The sequence below is a fragment of the Cottoperca gobio genome, unplaced genomic scaffold, assembly GCF_900634415.1.
Source record: "Cottoperca gobio unplaced genomic scaffold, fCotGob3.1 fCotGob3_170arrow_ctg1, whole genome shotgun sequence".
In the NCBI taxonomy this organism is placed as follows: domain Eukaryota; kingdom Metazoa; phylum Chordata; class Actinopteri; order Perciformes; family Bovichtidae; genus Cottoperca; species Cottoperca gobio.
The window spans coordinates 131,118-148,617 of NW_021166819.1; the positions used below are offsets into that span (position 1 = coordinate 131,118).

General features: G+C 40.2%; 2 protein-coding genes across 3 annotated transcripts in view; one reads left to right on the forward strand and one right to left on the reverse strand.

Moving 5' to 3' along the window:
• The first annotated feature begins 115 nt into the window (after positions 1–115).
• On the forward strand, positions 116–3,710 carry LOC115004705 (pyruvate dehydrogenase E1 component subunit alpha, somatic form, mitochondrial-like). The gene is given in 10 exon segments (XM_029426384.1): positions 116–309; positions 497–623; positions 707–798; positions 995–1,087; positions 1,165–1,320; positions 1,682–1,753; positions 1,874–1,941; positions 2,015–2,123; positions 2,276–2,395; positions 2,397–3,710. Coding segments are annotated over 10 exon segments (972 nt in total). The 5' UTR covers positions 116–219; the 3' UTR covers positions 2,442–3,710.
• A 7,306-nt stretch (positions 3,711–11,016) lies between these two features.
• The window catches only part of acot9.1 (acyl-CoA thioesterase 9, tandem duplicate 1), a 9,515-nt gene continuing 3,031 nt past the window's right edge, over positions 11,017–17,500 (reverse strand). For both annotated transcript variants that reach the window (XM_029426387.1, XM_029426385.1), the window contains 13 exons: positions 17,414–17,459; positions 17,117–17,287; positions 16,709–16,746; positions 16,483–16,566; positions 16,189–16,292; positions 15,787–15,860; positions 14,973–15,040; positions 14,736–14,847; positions 12,751–12,841; positions 12,512–12,597; positions 12,309–12,396; positions 11,699–11,849; positions 11,017–11,591 (listed from right to left, as the gene is read on the reverse strand). In XM_029426387.1, coding sequence (XP_029282247.1) covers positions 11,536–11,591; positions 11,699–11,849; positions 12,309–12,396; positions 12,512–12,597; positions 12,751–12,841; positions 14,736–14,847; positions 14,973–15,040; positions 15,787–15,860; positions 16,189–16,292; positions 16,483–16,566; positions 16,709–16,746; positions 17,117–17,287; positions 17,414–17,459 — 1,169 coding nt within the window. In that variant the 3' untranslated portion in view covers positions 11,017–11,535. The remainder of the gene's footprint in view (positions 11,592–11,698; positions 11,850–12,308; positions 12,397–12,511; positions 12,598–12,750; positions 12,842–14,735; positions 14,848–14,972; positions 15,041–15,786; positions 15,861–16,188; positions 16,293–16,482; positions 16,567–16,708; positions 16,747–17,116; positions 17,288–17,413; positions 17,460–17,500) is intronic.

The following is a 17,500-nucleotide window of genomic DNA, read 5'->3' on the forward strand; positions in this document are numbered from 1 at the left end:
GTATTATCTAATCTATCGTCATAATCCTCAATTTGAATAAAGTGACTCATCGGATTCAATGACTGTTGGACTTTTGAACGCTCTGGCGTTGGAGATGTTTGATACCGGTGGAAAAAATATTTTCTGTCCCGGTAGAAATGCGACCTGCACCGCCTGGAGGACGGCCCTCCGTTGAAGGCGGAGCTGACCCGGGAGCAGGGCCTGCAGTATTACCGCGTCATGCAGACCGTGAGGCGCATGGAGCTGAAGGCTGATCAGCTCTACAAACAGAAGATCATCAGAGGCTTCTGTCACCTGTATGATGGACAGGTGAGCACACGTCCAGCTCAGGGTGGGGCGCAGAAGTCACAGGTTTTATTTACCAGAATAACTTCTGGAATGTTTTATTGTAAATCCTGCAACACAGAATAAATAATAAAACATAATGTGCTCGGGGCTGTTGCTCAGACGGTGCACCACGAGTTGATGTACCAGCTGTGATGTTTGTCTCCTGCAGGAAGCGTGTGCAGTGGGCATCGAGTCGGGCATCAACCCCTCTGACCACCTGATCACCGCCTACCGCGCCCACGGGTACACGTACACCCGCGGCATCGCCGTCAAAGAGATCCTGGCCGAGCTCACGGGTGAGGGAGAAGCTTCCAGATGACCCTAACTGGATGAATTGTTGACGTCTGCAGAGTCGTCACTCCTCTTTATTCCTCCTCAGGTCGTAAAGGCGGCGTGGCCAAAGGAAAAGGAGGTTCGATGCACATGTACGCTCCACATTTCTACGGAGGCAACGGCATCGTGGGCGCACAGGTAATAAAGATTGTGACTCGTGTGCGTCTGATCATAAAGATACAATAGAACGCTTTGTTTTAAGATCAAACGTTGTTTTAATTCAAGGCTCCGACTCGCCACTCTTTGTTGTAGTTCATATAGAAGCTGAGTGTTGACGACTCGTCAGCAGATGAGTGATGTGTAAGAGTTGAGACTTATTTGTGACTCTGACCAGGTTCCTTTGGGAGCCGGCATCGCGCTCGCCTGCCAGTACCAAGGCAACAACCAGGTGTGCGTCTCCCTCTACGGAGACGGAGCCGCCAATCAGGTAACTGTCCTGCAGAATTCTTTAACAGTCCCACATTATTATAAATGCATTCGCTCAACTCCACTCCGCTCCATCAGGGCCAGCTGTTTGAGGCGTACAACATGGCCGCCCTCTGGAAGCTGCCGTGCATCTTCATCTGCGAGAACAACAAGTACGGTATGGGGACGTCGGTGGAGAGAGCGTCAGCCAGCACCGACTACTACAAGAGAGGAGACTACATACCAGGAATCAGAGTGAGCTTAAATCTTATGGAGTTAAACATCGGGGTCTTGGGCGGTAGCTACATCGGGGTCTTGGGCGGTAGCTACATCGGGGTCTTGGGCGGTAGCTACATCGGGGTCTTGGGCGGTAGCTGCAGCGTGTCTGTTGGCCGTACGCTGCAGCTGGCCTGTATGAACCCAGACTATAACAGGAGGACGCTCAGTCCGTCCTGGCAGTTGCAGGTGTGAGCATCCATACAGCTGTCTGACGCTCATGTATGATACTGCACACAAACACGTGGTGGACTGATGCCACACTGGAAATACTCCAATAACAGCGTTCAGCCGGTTCTGAACTGAAAGGGGTATTAATATCCCGCTCCTTGTCTCGTAGGTGGACGGGATGGACGTCCTGTGTGTCAGAGAGGCCACCAAGTTTGCTGCAGACCACTGCAGAGCTGGAAAGGTGAGCGGCGGAGAAACACTGTCAGTCTGTGAAGCTCTTGTAGCGCTGGAGGAGCGAGGCGATTTGATCCAGTGTGTTAAAGATGGCCGACAGCTGTGAGAGATGACTTGTGTGTTTCAGGGTCCCATTATCATGGAGCTGCAGACCTACCGTTACCATGGACACAGCATGAGTGACCCGGGCGTCAGGTGACTAGAAATCCTCACGTTGTTGTTCTCTTCCTGTTGACGTTGTTTTCTAACGTGATGTAATTTCCTGCAGCTACCGCACTCGTGACGAGATTCAAGAAGTGCGCAGCAAGAGCGACCCCATCACCATGCTGAAGGAGCGCATGCTCAGCAACAACATGGCCTCTGTGGAGGAGTTCAAGGTACACACACACACACACACACACACACACGTGAGGACGAGCCTGCGTGCTAACGACATTATAAAGGCTGCGATCTTGTAACCCGGCGTAAGAGAAACGAACGCCTCAGTGTTGTGCAGCTGCATGAGTTAACGAGTTCTCTGTCCTCTCAGGAAATTGACATTGCGATCCGTAAGGAGGTGGAGGAGGCGGCTCAGTATGCGACCTCAGATCCAGAGCCGCCGCTGGAGGACCTCTGCAACCACATCTACAGCAACGACTCCCCGCTGGAAGGTCCGCGGGACAAACCCCTGGGTCAAACTGAAGTCCGTCAGCTAGACGCACACACTCCAGATACACAGCGACCTTCACAGACCCTGCGTACTGCACCCCGACCCTTCCTCGATTCTTAGATGAGTCCGCACCTGAACAGGACTCTGACCTGAAACCTGCCCGTGTTATTTATTCATAGTTTTATAGAGAGAATATATTTAAGATTTATTTGTCTGTACGTCTGACCAGCCTGTCGGTGTCGCACCATCATCATCATCACCATCATCATCATCACCCTCATCGAGCCGCTGCTGCAGATGTGCTTTGTGTCGTATGAGAAGATTCTGTGTACTTCACAGGTTTTAAATGTTTCAGGGCTGCACGTTATACGCACAACTTAGCTTTCCTTACATCTTCTCCATGTGCTGCGTCTATTCAGATGTTTCCAACGTTTAACCTTCAGATTCTGCTTTAAGAACCAACATTTACTCAAGTACTGTACTTAACTCACGTAATACTATGTTACTTTATACTTCACTACATTTCAGAGGAAATATTGTGCTTTTATTGTGTTCAGATTAATAATGTGTATATATTGCAGATTAAGATGCACAATATGTGAATATTATAATCCAGTAATATGAGATTTAGTCTAAAATGGGTCGTTCTGCGTCATAAGTACTTTATTTTTTAGTACTTTAAGTATATTTAGATGCTAATACTTTTACTTGAGTAACATTTTGAATGCAGGACTTTTACTTTCTAAATGTACTCGAGTAAAACCTCGGAGTACTTCTTCCACCTGCTGCTCATAGTGTGTGTGTGTGTGTGTGTGTGTGTGTGTATTTATTTGAGTTGTAGGACTTTACAGTTCGAGGTTTCTGAATATTAAGATGACTGTTGATCAGCATCAGATCCCTGAACTCAATACTTCAGGTTTTATCCAACGTTTGCTTCGCTGGACAACTTCCCAAATAAGACAAAGTGAACGTGTGAATCTAGTTTGTTGATTTAAAAGATGGAAGAAACTGAAGACGGTGCAATATATAGTTTCTGTTTGGAGATCTTGTGACTGTTCGTGTAACGATGCTCCGAAAATGTGCAACAAGTATATCTCTGTGTTCGCTTGTGGGAAAATGTGAAGCGGAGAAGAAACTGCAGCATCGACGGGATTCTCTGTTCCTCATGTCACAAACTTCTGTTCTTCACTCTAAAACCTGAACTTGTACAGATCTGAAGGTGTGTGTGTGTGTGTGTGTGTGTCTCAAAGACTGTTTGTTTGGCTGTAAATAAATGCATAAAGAAAGCGTGAAGATAAATTGTGTTAATTACGAATTTAAAGTGCACAAGTCTTTTCTTTTTCTGCTTCTATACTTGTGACTGACTTTACAGATGAATAAATTTTACACTAAATTAAACTACAGTTTGCAAAGATTAATCTATTTGTTTTAATGTAAAGATGTTTCGTTGTTCCAGCTTCACAAATGTGAAGATTTGCTGCTTTTACTTTAAATAAATTATTAATGTTGAGGACAAAACAAACAAGGCAATTAATGGATAAAATAAGCAAATTAAAATTATTAATATTCAAAATGAGCTTCAGCTGTGCAAACAGTAAAATCGTATTTTACATTAATGCATGTAATCTAAAGATATAATATAAGCGTCACAGCCTGGGACATCTTTATACTTTAACTACATGATGAAGGTACATATACCTCTGACCACTAGATGTCTCTACCAGGCTGTGGAATCTCTTCTGTTATTTATCCGGTCATGGCAACAAACATCCAGAAGAAAAGATTTAATTAAGTGAAGCGTTGCTGCATTTATCACTTAATGCCAGTTAATCAAAATCATCCCGTTCACACAAGCACGAAGCTGTAACATCAGAAATCACGAGTTACTGTGAAGAATGAAATTATGAATGAACAGCTTCACATTGACTTGATTCATCATTAATCACACACACACACACACACACACACACACACACACACACCATGTTTGGTAGATAAACCTTTCTTATTATTTTCTTTTTTAAGAGACTGCATTAAATAAACAAGAATTTAAACAGAAGGATGACTTTTGAAATTTAGATTTATTTTTAATTTACCAACCAGGATCGCAATATTTATTAAAACATTTATTGAATTCACATTCTTTTCAAAATAAACAATAAGCTATAATAACTTTATTTGTATAGCACCTTTCATACAGGAATTGCAGCCCAAAGTGCTTCACAGCAAAAATATAAGTACAAGATTATACAGAATAAGAGCATTTACAGAACAATAATCACAGTGTTGATGTAATGAGTCTGAAGTACCATTATAAAAATAGCAGAATTAAAATAGTATAAACAACATTAGAGATCATGTCTAGTATCTGTGCCGTACTTAATGACCCTCCTGCCGGGAAACCACATTCATCACACCATTCTTGTAAATGTTTTAAACTATCAGAGCCATATTTTGAAAGCATGAGATCAACAATGGGCCCCTGTGGCCCTTCAACTGGTTTACTCCCTTCGGTTAAAGCCAGTTTTTCTCCAATACACATTTATCAGAGAAACTTCATCTTTTCCCCGTGGTAACACCGTCTATTTGATCTCAGGGTTTTAAAAAATACACTCTGAAATATATCTTAGTTACCTTTAAACATTCAATGTTAAACCAGTTATAGCAAAAACTTATGAAATCATTTAAATTAGTTTAAAGTGGCACCATTAAAAGGCTAAGATAAAAAATATATATATATCACCATTAAAAGGCTAAAGTAAAGAGATATAAAATATCACTATTAAAAGGCTAAAGTTAAGAGATATAAAATATCACATTAAAAGGCTAAAGTAAAGAGATATAAAATATCACTATTAAAAGGCTAAAGTAAAGAGATATAAAATATCACTATTAAAAGGCTAAAGGAAAGAGATATAAAATATCACCATTAAAAGGCTAAAGTAAAGAGATATAAAATATCACTATTAAAAGGCTAAAGGAAAGAGATATAAAATATCACCATTAAAAGGCTAAAGTAAAGAGATATAAAATATCACCATTAAAAGGCTAAAGTAAAGAGATATAAAATATCACCATTAAAAGGCTAAAGGAAAGAGATATAAAATATCACTATTAAAAGGCTAAAGTAAAGAGATATAAAATATCACCATTAAAAGGCTAAAGTAAAGAGATATAAAATATCACCATTAAAAGGCTAAAGTAAAGAGATATAAAATATCACCTATTAAAAGGCTAAAGTAAAGAGATATAAAATATCACTATTAAAAGGCTAAAGTAAAGAGATATAAAATATCACCATTAAAAGGCTAAAGTAAAGAGATATAAAATATCACCATTAAAAGGCTAAAGTAAAGAGATATAAAATATCACTATTAAAAGGATAAAGTAAAGAGATATAAAATATCACTATTAAAAGGCTAAAGTAAAGAGATATAAAATATCACTATTAAAAGGCTAAAGTAAAGAGATATAAAATATCACTATTAAAAGGCTAAAGGAAAGAGATATAAAATATCACCATTAAAAGGCTAAAGTAAAGAGATATAAAATATCACCATTAAAAGGCTAAAGTAGAGATATAAAATATCACTATTAAAAGGCTAAAGGAAAGAGATATAAAATATCACCATTAAAAGGCTAAAGTAAAGAGATATAAAATATCACCATTAAAAGGCTAAAGTAAAGAGATATAAAATATCACATTAAAAGGCTAAAGTAAAGAGATATAAAATATCACTATTAAAAGGCTAAAGTAAAGAGATATAAAATATCACTATTAAAAGGCTAAAGTTAAGAGATATAAAATATCACTATTAAAAGGCTAAAGTAAAGAGATATAAAATATCACATTAAAAGTCTAAAGTAAAGAGATATAAAATATCACTATTAAAAGGCTAAAGTAAAGAGATATAAAATATCACTATTAAAAGGCTAAAGTTAAGAGATATAAAATATCACATTAAAAGGCTAAAGGAAAGAGATATAAAATATCACCATTAAAAGGCTAAAGGAAAGATATATAAAATATCACTATTAAAAGGCTAAAGTAAAGAGATATAAAATATCACCATTAAAAGGCTAAAGTAAAGAGATATAAAATATCACTATTAAAAGGCTAAAGTAAAGAGATATAAAATATCACATTAAAAGTCTAAAGTAAAGAGATATAAAATATCACTATTAAAAGTCTAAAGTAAAGAGATATAAAATATCACTATTAAAAGGCTAAAGTAAAGAGATATAAAATATCACTATTAAAAGGCTAAAGTAAAGAGATATAAAATATCACTATTAAAAGGCTAAAGTAAAGAGATATAAAATATCACTATTAAAAGGCTAAAGTAAAGAGATATAAAATATCACCATTAAAAGGCTAAAGTAAAGAGATATAAAATATCACTATTAAAAGGCTAAAGTAAAGAGATATAAAATATCACCATTAAAAGGCTAAAGTAAAGAGATATGTCTTCAGTTTACTTGTGAAGATACTGAGCGAGCTTGCCTCCCTAATGTCTGCAGGTAAAGTGTTCCATAGCTTTGGTGCATAATTGACAAAAACGACGCCGCTAACTAACCCTATCGATGTTGTCCCTTTGGTAGGTTTATTTTTCTGGGGAGGCACACATTTAAATAACAAATCGCAGATAAATACGACGACAGAATAAATGTGGCATTAAAGGTAACAAAGTGTTTTCGTTTCGACCCACCTTGATGTCAAAGGTCGCCTGAGAGGTGACAGTCAGCAAAAGAGCGGGAAACCACAACTCTGGCACCCTGGTGACCAAAAACACACAAACATCCGTCATTAACACACACACACACACACACACACACGTTGTGCTGAAGGCTGAAATTGCAATATTTCTCTATGGGGTCTGGTACGTGTCAGAGGGAAAGTAGTTCCTGCCCTCAAACTGAGAATCATCTCAATTTATTATTCACACACACACACACACACACACGGCTACCCTCCTCTTCACAGCGTTAGTGAGGGGGGAGGATCAGGTCTGGTGGGGGTTCACACTGGACTACAGTGGTCTGTAAAGTGCATGTGTGTGTGTGGGGGGGGGGGGGGTCAGTAACAGGGTGGGAGAAAACACCAGCTGAATCTTTCAGATATTGTTCACCAACAACCGTGTTTCTGAGAAAATATAAAAAGTTCTCGATTCAGGAGCTTGTTCAGACGTTCAGTCGCTGCCGGTCTGACGACGTACAGACTTCACAAAAGTTATTTTACTAGTTCAAATTAAGTTTCAGTTTTTAGTCATGAAGATCATTCCTGACAGTTTGAATATTTAAAACTATTTTAAATAAACAGCTCACTTGTTGCTAAACCATTTCATCGCTTCATGTTTGACTTCAGCAACAACAGAAAGTGTAAAAGTGTTTAGTAACGCGTAAACGCAGCTCACAGATTATCAGAAGATTAGAAAACAAATGTCACTCGAGTCGTTTAAGACGCTGGGTTTTGTAAATTCAATATTTTGGGGTCAAACTAAACGAGTATTTCAGTTTCTCTCGAGCTCCGGGAACAGATTTCTGATGAAACAATAAAATAAACATTCATAGATCAGGAACTAACAATCGTTAGTGGACATGATAAATACGTGCTGCTCTATTTCTTCATGTCGTGATTTCACACATTTCCCAGAAAGAGAAGAGAAGACCCAGAACCAAGAGCTGACGCTACCGACAGCTTTAGAATCAGAGTTTTAAAACCAGCCACAGACTTGTTCAGATTCCCCCCCGTTAGTGATCAGGCACACCTGGAGGATGCTACTTGTTCTTACTGGTCTGTCTAGCTGGTCGGCCTGGGCGCTAACTAACTGTGCAGCAGACGCCCTAGAGCTGACTGGTGGTGGTTTAGGTGGTTGCCGCTGCGTCTGTGCCAAGGCGGGCGCCGCCGGCGAGGTGACACTGACGTACTCTGACAGGTCGATCAGCAACTGGGGAACACAGGAGCCAACCCATCAGACCAGAGCACAGCCAGAGGAGCGCTACAGAGGCTACAGGGGAACAGCAGCTAGATGGAGAACGGACACACGATGACGTCTGAGGCTAAAACAAGTTAGTTTCCTGCCGTGAGGAGTAAATGTTGTGCAGTGAGAAATATCTCTGGACAACCGGATTAAAACATGCTACCATTAAATTATACTTTGAATAACAAATAACGAAAATAAAACACATTTAAAAACTAACACAATACAAGTTGATTCTACGTAAGAAGTTTCCTTTATGAGCAATTATTTATTTTCCTAATTTAGAAGCACTTTAAAAATACATTTTAAAACGGAGCTCCTTGGGAAACATCACAGCGAGGAATGAAGCTGAAGACCTACAGACAAACATCAGCAGAGCAACGAGCTGCTTACCTCGGACACTGTTTGGGCTCCCTAGGGTTCAGGCGAGGGGGGAGGGAGGAGGGGGGGTGGAGGAGAAAAGCAAGAAATAAATTGGGATTGTTATGCGAGTGTGTGTGTGTGTGTGTGTGTAAATCAATGAAGAGGCCGGAGGAGCGAAAGAAGGAGTTCTGCTTTCTCAACACAAAGCCGTAAAACAACAGGGTTCCTACAGTCACATTTGTTTTAGGGTCAACCAAAGTTAAATAACAGAACTGTTCCCTTTCTGTGCACGTGTGCATAATGTTTGTGTTCATTCCAAAGACTGTAGGATCCCTGCTGCTGCTGAACCACCACAACATGCTGCTGCTGCTGAACCACCACAACATGCTGCTGCTGCTGAACCACCACAACATGCTGCTGCTGCTGAACCACCACAAGCTGGTCCCACAATGGCTTCTGCTGTTGATTAAGCACATGGATTAATAAGGATGCACTGATGTGTTTCAACTGATCCCACAATCTTCCAGTTACATGTGTCGGCCAATTCATGTTCAGTTTTAATTGAGTAGGTTTTAGTGCAAAAGCAAAATAAGTAGGTTTTTAAACTTAAAGTAATTCACTATTACCATTTATTGTATGTCTGTAAGATTGAAGTTACTGTATTTCTGCAATGTGTAGTAAGATATCTAAATACTTTTCCCACAAATACAAAGTAATTAGTTATATTTTGATAAAATAACTTCCGCACATACAAAACACTGAGGCTCTCCTCGTGTTAACTTATATTCATATATGTTCACATTTTAAGATATAGGTCATTATAGATCACATCAGTGCATCCAAATCAGTAAAAAGCCGCTCGAGGAAGGAAAACCACCACAATCAATTAATCTCAGATTAATGCAGATTAACAGAAGAGAAAAAGAGAAACGAGTCGGTATCTCCCCAGTTTGTACATGCCCTTCATGAACCACCATTAGTTACTAAACAATAAGCAAGCTCACATTATACATATTAAATATCTGACCACCACATGCAAACGGCAAAGCAAGAGTCAAACTAGCCGCTGCGGCTAACATGCTAGCGGCTAACAAGGTCAGCGCCAAACCAAACCAAACCCGGCTAGCTAACTGTTAGCATCAGCCCGGAAACGAACCCCAGCTCGACGTTAACCCCAAACCCACTCACCGCATGTCGGCCAGTGATCCTACAAAGTGCGTTAGAGATAATGGTTAACATATTTTGCATGCTACTGAACGACGACCCGGCTCGGAAGGGATTAAAACAGCGGACGTTCGTCTGCGTGCTAAATCCGTGTTGGTGTCCGTGTGAGAAACGACTCCGGGTGAACACACAGGCCGCGCCGAACTATGGTTCCCCAGTGGTTTATATAGCTGCCCGGAAATGCAATTAAGTTTTTCATTTAAAACAAAAATACATACAATTTTATTGAGAACCTGAAAAGATGAAAAATATATAAAAATAGTCCACTCATTTAAATTATTGTTAGATTTAGATTAAATATCATGTTAAGTGTTACTGGCAGTTTAGAGGACATATTTTAAAGTAGTTTTATTCACAGAAGATTCAACAGTATTAATTCGTTTAACACAACAGATAACTTTGTATAGTAATGTAAATACAGATAAAATCTAATTAATAAGAACTACATAAACATTTTTGCATTTATGTTTTATTTTGATATCCGACAGTGTACATATCTACATGAGATAAATGAGATCTGATGAATTGTGATGACCATTTTTATCAAAAGACAAATATAGTAATGGATTAATGTGCAATAAAAAAAATATTTTCCCTGTTTCACATTCATTTTTAAATTTTATTTTATTAAAAAACAGATAAAATCAAATGAATGATAATTAAATAAGAAGTAAATGTTTTGCCATTTTAAATACACATATTTTTGTCAAAAAATACATGATATAATATATAGATTAATGGAAAATAAAAAAATAAAAAAATATCATAGCTTTCCGTATTCATTTATTGTCCACATTTATTTAACTATTTCTACGTCTTCACATCTCCTTTATGATAATGAGCGATGATGTCATGGTCTCGCTTAGCTCTCATTGGTTGATCAGTCTGGGTGGGTTGCAGTCATGAATAATAACAGCATCGTAAGACTCTTTATGTCTTTCTGTTATACATTTTAAGCCAAAGACATAAATAACATCAGTGTTACATCACCAGGAGTTACGATCACTTGTATCAAACATAATTAGAGCGAAGACAAACAGGACGACAGTGAAGTCAAGATAAATAAGAATTTATTTATTGCATTTGAGTAAATACACGACTCCCAATCGCAGCAGTCTGACACTTTCAGAATAAAGCTTCTCATTCAATAAAAAAAAGTAAAGACTCAGAGTTCTGTGCGTATAAGTGGAATATAAAAGAAATAACAAACTGTAAAGCAATGCGAATGAGGAATATACTGCAGAAGCTGTAAACGCTGACTGGTTGTCAAACGAATTGCCTGGTAGTTGAACGAGTAAAGAAAATATAAAGGAGTTCTTTAGAAAGGTGTTGTAATGTCGTGAACCTCTTTACACCTGACACACAAACAAGAGAACAAGTGAAGGAAGCAAACATTCACCATGTGAGGTGTGCAACGTCAACAAGGCTGTAAAAAGGATGTAAAGTACTAAGTGCATTCATTCTCCTCCACTGACGTCCGACACACACACACACACAAACACAAACACACACACAGAGCTCGTTGGTCAGACGCTGAAAGGCTTCGGCAGGCAGGCGGCGGACATGTTGCTTTCAGGGCTGCACAGTCTGATTAAAGTGTCTCTTCCCGTCCAGGTAGAGCATCGACTCTGTCACACAAACACACAAAATATATCAGATTAAAGTAATCTGACAACTTTCAACCTGCAAAGTCACTTTGTAAACTGTGTGTGTGTGTGTGTGTGTGTGTGTTCACCTCCATATGTCATTGGGATGATGTTCGGGACGTCGCGGTCAGAAACGAAGGTGAAGTGGAACACGTTGGTGGTGTTGTGCTGGCGGGTCAGGGGGTCGAACACCTCGCTGTGAACTCTGACCTGGATGTGGTTCCCCTGTGTGTAACACACCTGAAAACACACACACACACACACACACACACACTTATAATAAATATTACTGCAACTATGTTTGTACCTTTAGAGGCTTTAGTTAATTTAAAACATTTTGTTTCTGACATTTGCTGTCATAATTGTCATGTGTTGTTATATAATATTAATATTAATATTAATAATATTAATAATAATAATAATAATAATAATAATAATAATAATAATAATAATATTCCGAACACTTTGAAACTTGATATTAAAAACAACGACCTGTGAAAAATGTCCCAAATTAAGCTCAGTTTGAACTCAAACCTTCCCTCTGAACTCGCCCCATCGCTCCCCAGAAGTTATCACACATGCATTAACCCCTGTGTGTGTGTTTGTGTGCGCTGCTGCAAACACACACACACTGAACCACACAGTACACTTGCAGCCCAGAATCTAACAAGTACTTCAAATGCTCTTTGACTCTCTGACCTGCGATGAGAGCAGCAGCAGCGAGCCGATCTCCACGGGTTTCTGGAAGAGGATATCATCCACAGCCACCAGACTGGGTCGACATCCTCTGCAGCACACACACACACGCACACACACACACACAAAACACTTTTAACTTCTTGCACGAGAGAAATATTCTGCTTTTAGACATCATCCATCATCTTCTCTTAAAAAGCTCTCACCCGTAGGAGCAGGCGTTGGCCCAGCCCAGCTCGTACGCTTTCCTCATCAGGAAACCTCCAAATATCCTGTTGAAGATGTTTCTCTCCTGGTCAACACACACACACACACACACACACACACACACACACACACACACACACACACACACACACACACACACACACATCATTGAAGTGCTGTCAAAGTGAACATATTGTCGGGCAGTATTTAGTATATTTATCTCTAAACACAAAGACACCTGTGGGTGGCAGATCTCCAGTCCTTTCACTTTGGCGTCTTCCATCCACGCGGAGTTTGGAGGCAGAACTCTGCTGCGGAAACTGACCGTCCTGCAGAAGACGTTTAATACAGTCAATCTTATTATATCATACGACAACATGAACACATTGCTGCAAACTCAAACATCCTCGGATGGTGAAGCAAATATTAAACTGTGGAATATTCTGGGGAGAAAAATCTTCTAAAGTGAACAAAACATCCAGTTTCATCATCAAGACATCGACCTCTAGTGTCGACCTCTAGTGTCGACCTCTAGTGTCCATCTCTAGTGTCCATCTCTAGTGTCGATCTCTAGTGTCCATCTCTAGTATCCATCTCTAGTGTCCATCTCTAGTGTCCATCTCTAGTATCCATCTCTAGTGTCCATCTCTAGTGTCGACCTCTAGTGTCGACCTCTAGTGTCGATCTCTACTGTCCATCTCTAGTGTCCATCTCTAGTGTCCATCTCTAGTGTCCATCTCTAGTGTCCATCTCTAGTGTCCATCTCTAGTGTCCATCTCTAGTGTCCATCTCTAGTGTCGATCTCTAGTGTCGATCTCTAGTGTCCATCTCTAGTGTCCATCTCTAGTGTCCATCTCTAGTGTCCATCTCTAGTGTCCATCTCTAGTGTCCATCTCTAGTGTCCATCTCTAGTGTCCATCTCTAGTGTCCATCTCTAGTGTCCATCTCTAGTATCCATCTCTAGTGTCCATCTCTAGTGTCCATCTCTACTGTCCATCTCTAGTGTCCATCTCTAGTGTCCATCTCTAGTGTCCATCTCTAGTGTCCATCTCTAGTGTCCATCTCTACTGTCCATCTCTAGTGTCCATCTCTAGTGTCCATCTCTAGTGTCCATCTCTAGTATCCATCTCTAGTGTCCATCTCTAGTGTCCATCTCTACTGTCCATCTAGTGTCCATCTCTAGTGTCCATCTCTAGTGTCCATCTCTACTGTCCATCTCTAGTGTCCATCTCTAGTGTCCATCTCTAGTGTCCATCTCTAGTGTCCATCTCTAGTATCCATCTCTAGTGTCCATCTCTACTGTCCATCTCTAGTGTCCATCTCTAGTGTCCATCTCTAGTGTCCATCTCTACTGTCCATCTCTAGTGTCCATCTCTACTGTCCATCTCTAGTGTCCATCTCTAGTGTCCATCTCTAGTGTCCATCTCTACTGTCCATCTCTAGTGTCCATCTCTAGTGTCCATCTCTACTGTCCATCTCTAGTGTCCATCTCTAGTGTCCATCTCTAGTGTCCATCTCTAGTGTCCATCTCTAGTGTCCATCTCTAGTGTCCATCTCTACTGTCCATCTCTAGTGTCGACCTCTAGTGTCCATCTCTGGTGTCCATCTCTGGTGTCCATCTCTAGTGTCCATCTCTAGTGTCCATCTCTACTGTCCATCTCTGGTGTCCATCTCTGGTGTCCATCTCTGGTGTCCATCTCTGGTGTCCATCTCTAGTGTCCATCTCTAGTGTCCATCTCTACTGTCCATCTCTGGTGTCCATCTCTACTGTCCATCTCTGGTGTCCATCTCTGGTGTCCATCTCTGGTGTCCATCTCTACTGTCCATCTCTACTGTCCATCTCTGGTGTCCATCTCTGGTGTCCATCTCTGGTGTCCATCTCTAGCTGTCCATCTCTAGCGTCCATCTCTAGCGTCCATCTCTAGCGTCCATCTCTGGTATCCATTTCTTGTGTCCACCTCTGGCGTCCACCTCTGGCGTCCACCTCTGGCGTCCATCTCTGGCGTCCATCTCTGGCGTCCACCTCTGGCGTCCATCTCTGTTACTAACCTTTAAAACTAATAAATAACTAAAATAATAACAATGGGCGTGTTTTATTTACTTGTTGTATCTGACATTTCAGTATCAGATGAAGAGCGACTTATAAAACTACTATGACAAACTAACAAATAAAACGACATTCAGTCAAACGAGGATCATTTGTCGTGTTTCTCAGTTTCTCACTTTGTGTCCAGCGTGTTGAGGAACAGACTGTGGACGATCATCCTCTCCTCGTCTGTGGGCGCCACCTTCAGCAACGACGCCGTGCTCAGATCTACACGGCGGACTTTATTAGCTGGAAAACACACACAGGTACACACACACACACACACACACACACACACACACACACACACACACAGGTTGGCCTAACAAGGACATAAGTATCAGATTACTGGAGTGTGTGTGAGGATCTCTCACCTTCTCCTTCCTGGAAAAGTTTCTCCTCCTCTGGACCTTCTGGCTTCAGCGGGTTTACAAAAGCAGCCCTGAAAGAACCAGAGAAAGTAACTAAGTACTTTTACTCAAGTACGATACTTAAGTACAGGTTTGAGGTACTTGTACTTCTACTCTAAATATTGTTTATTTAACTGACAGTTTCAGTTACTTTAGTGTTGTTATGAATAAAACAGTAAATAGTTGATTGACAGAAAATAAATAGTTATGTTATTTTTTTATTTAAAAACATTTCATAGTTCCACAAACGTGAAGAGTTGCAATATTTATTTCGTTATAATATTACATATTTTAATATATTAACAATAATGTTGAAGTTTAATAATGTAAATATATTAGTAAAAATATTAATATATTAGTAATAATGTAATATATTAGTAATAATGTTGCAGTTGCATCTTTATATATTTTTATATATTTTTATAATGTAGAAAATAATCATCAGATTAATTCATAATACAAATAATCATTAATTAACATTCTAAATTAGTCAAATCGTTTACATTAATGCACGAGTAATAATAATCTAGAGATATCATATATAATATATAACCGTCACAGTCTGGGACATTTTTATACTTTTAATACTTTAACTACATTTGACTAATTATACTTTTACTGCAGTCATTTGTACTTTTAGTCCTGTTAAAGATCTGAATACCTCCTCCACTACTGCACATTGCTGTCAGCCAGCAGGCGTCTCCTGTGGCGTCAAAGCATGCAGATAATAACTGAAGCAGGTTCGACAGCTTGTTTTCCTGCAGCTCAGACTTTGTACCTTTTGTTTTCTGGATCCCGGGCCACCATGACAAACGTTGCATCCAGAACCGGGGAGTAAGCTCCATCGTGGAACTGAAATAAGATGAGAGATTCATAAAGTGCTGATCTGTCTTCTATCTTTCTTCATCCTGCTCAACACTTATCGATCCATGAAAACAATCTGTGAGGGACGAAGACGTTTCATTTTTGGGAAAGGATTTTGGTGCTTTTTTTCTTTGCTCTGCAGCCATAACGATATTAAAGCTGCACATGTCTCGTTTTGTTCAGACAAAAGTCCAAATACCTAAAAGTATTTGGTGTACATGTAGAAGTACGGCAACGAAGAGCAGGAAATCCTCTTTGAGAGGCTGGAATCAGAGAAGATGCTTATCAAAGTGTGTGTGTGTGTGTGTGTGTCTACCTGTGACATGTGCATCTTGGCCTCAATAGAAGTCTTTCCCACCCAGGTCACATGACCAGTGAACTTGATGTCGCAGTCAGGATAGATGATGTGCTGCCTCATGTCTGTCCCACAACAAAACAACATTTAAAAGTCTCGCGTGAGGAACTACAGCTGTTAAAGAGACAGACAACTGAGAGTCTGACCTTAAATATTACAACGGTACAACTAATAGTTTCAACACTTGTGTAAAACATAGAAACGAGTTAAAGGGTCGGAGGACGTCGACATCTGACAGCAAAACTAACAACTTACCGATCTTATCCACCAGGGCGGTGACGATGGACAGAGGAGACCTCTTCAGAGTCTCATTATAGGTGTGAGAGTAAGAGATGAGCACTGAGGACACACGAGGAACCGAGTGTTAGTGTTTAACGTGCAAGAGAATATTAAGAAATCAGAAATCAGACAAGGACAAACATTACTATTTATTTGCATGAAGAAGAAAGAAATAGTTTTTCATTATGAGTTTTAGTGATACCTGCTAAACTGTCCAAGTCCTCCAGGATTCTACCGAACCTGAAAGAGACAGTTAGAGGGAAGTGAGTTTATCTGCGTGTGTGTGTGTGTGTGTGTGTGTGTGTGTGTGTGTGTGTGTGTTGTTTATGCTGAATAAAGAAGGCTCACCCAAACAAACTCCCCGGCACGTAAACACACACACTCTGATACACCCCTGACACAGCACGGAGCAATCACACAGTACATTACACTGCTCACACACACACACACACATAAATACGTCATTGTTCACTGTGTGTGTGTGTGTGTGTGTGTGTGTGTGTGTGTGTGTGTTCAGGTGTTTCTGCTGAGGAAGGTCACAGGGCCAGATGCCGGTCAGCTGTACGCCATGAAAGTGTGTGTGTGTGTGTGTGTGTGTGTGTGTGTGTACCTGACAGTGTTGTGGAAGGTCAGGTATTTCTCTCGGAGCAGCGGCTCGGAGCCCAGAGGCAGGTGAACCTCCAGGTAGCTGTCCATCATCCTCTTGACTGGAAGGTCGTTTTGAGACTTTGCCAACATGTTGGACAGCGACATGCGCTCCGACATGGCCTGCTGGTGGTCGCTGCACACAAAGTTATTAACATATCAATCAGACAGAATCTGTCTGTTAGCAGACACGACAAACGACCTTGGTGAAATGAAACACTTCAAATATGTTCTTGTTGCTTTGACACACAAGGTTCAATACCTCCAGTTAGTGGACGCTCCCACGATTTCTCTCAGCCTGTTTCGTACTGAGACACACAGAACAGAACAGAACAGTCAGATCTGTGTG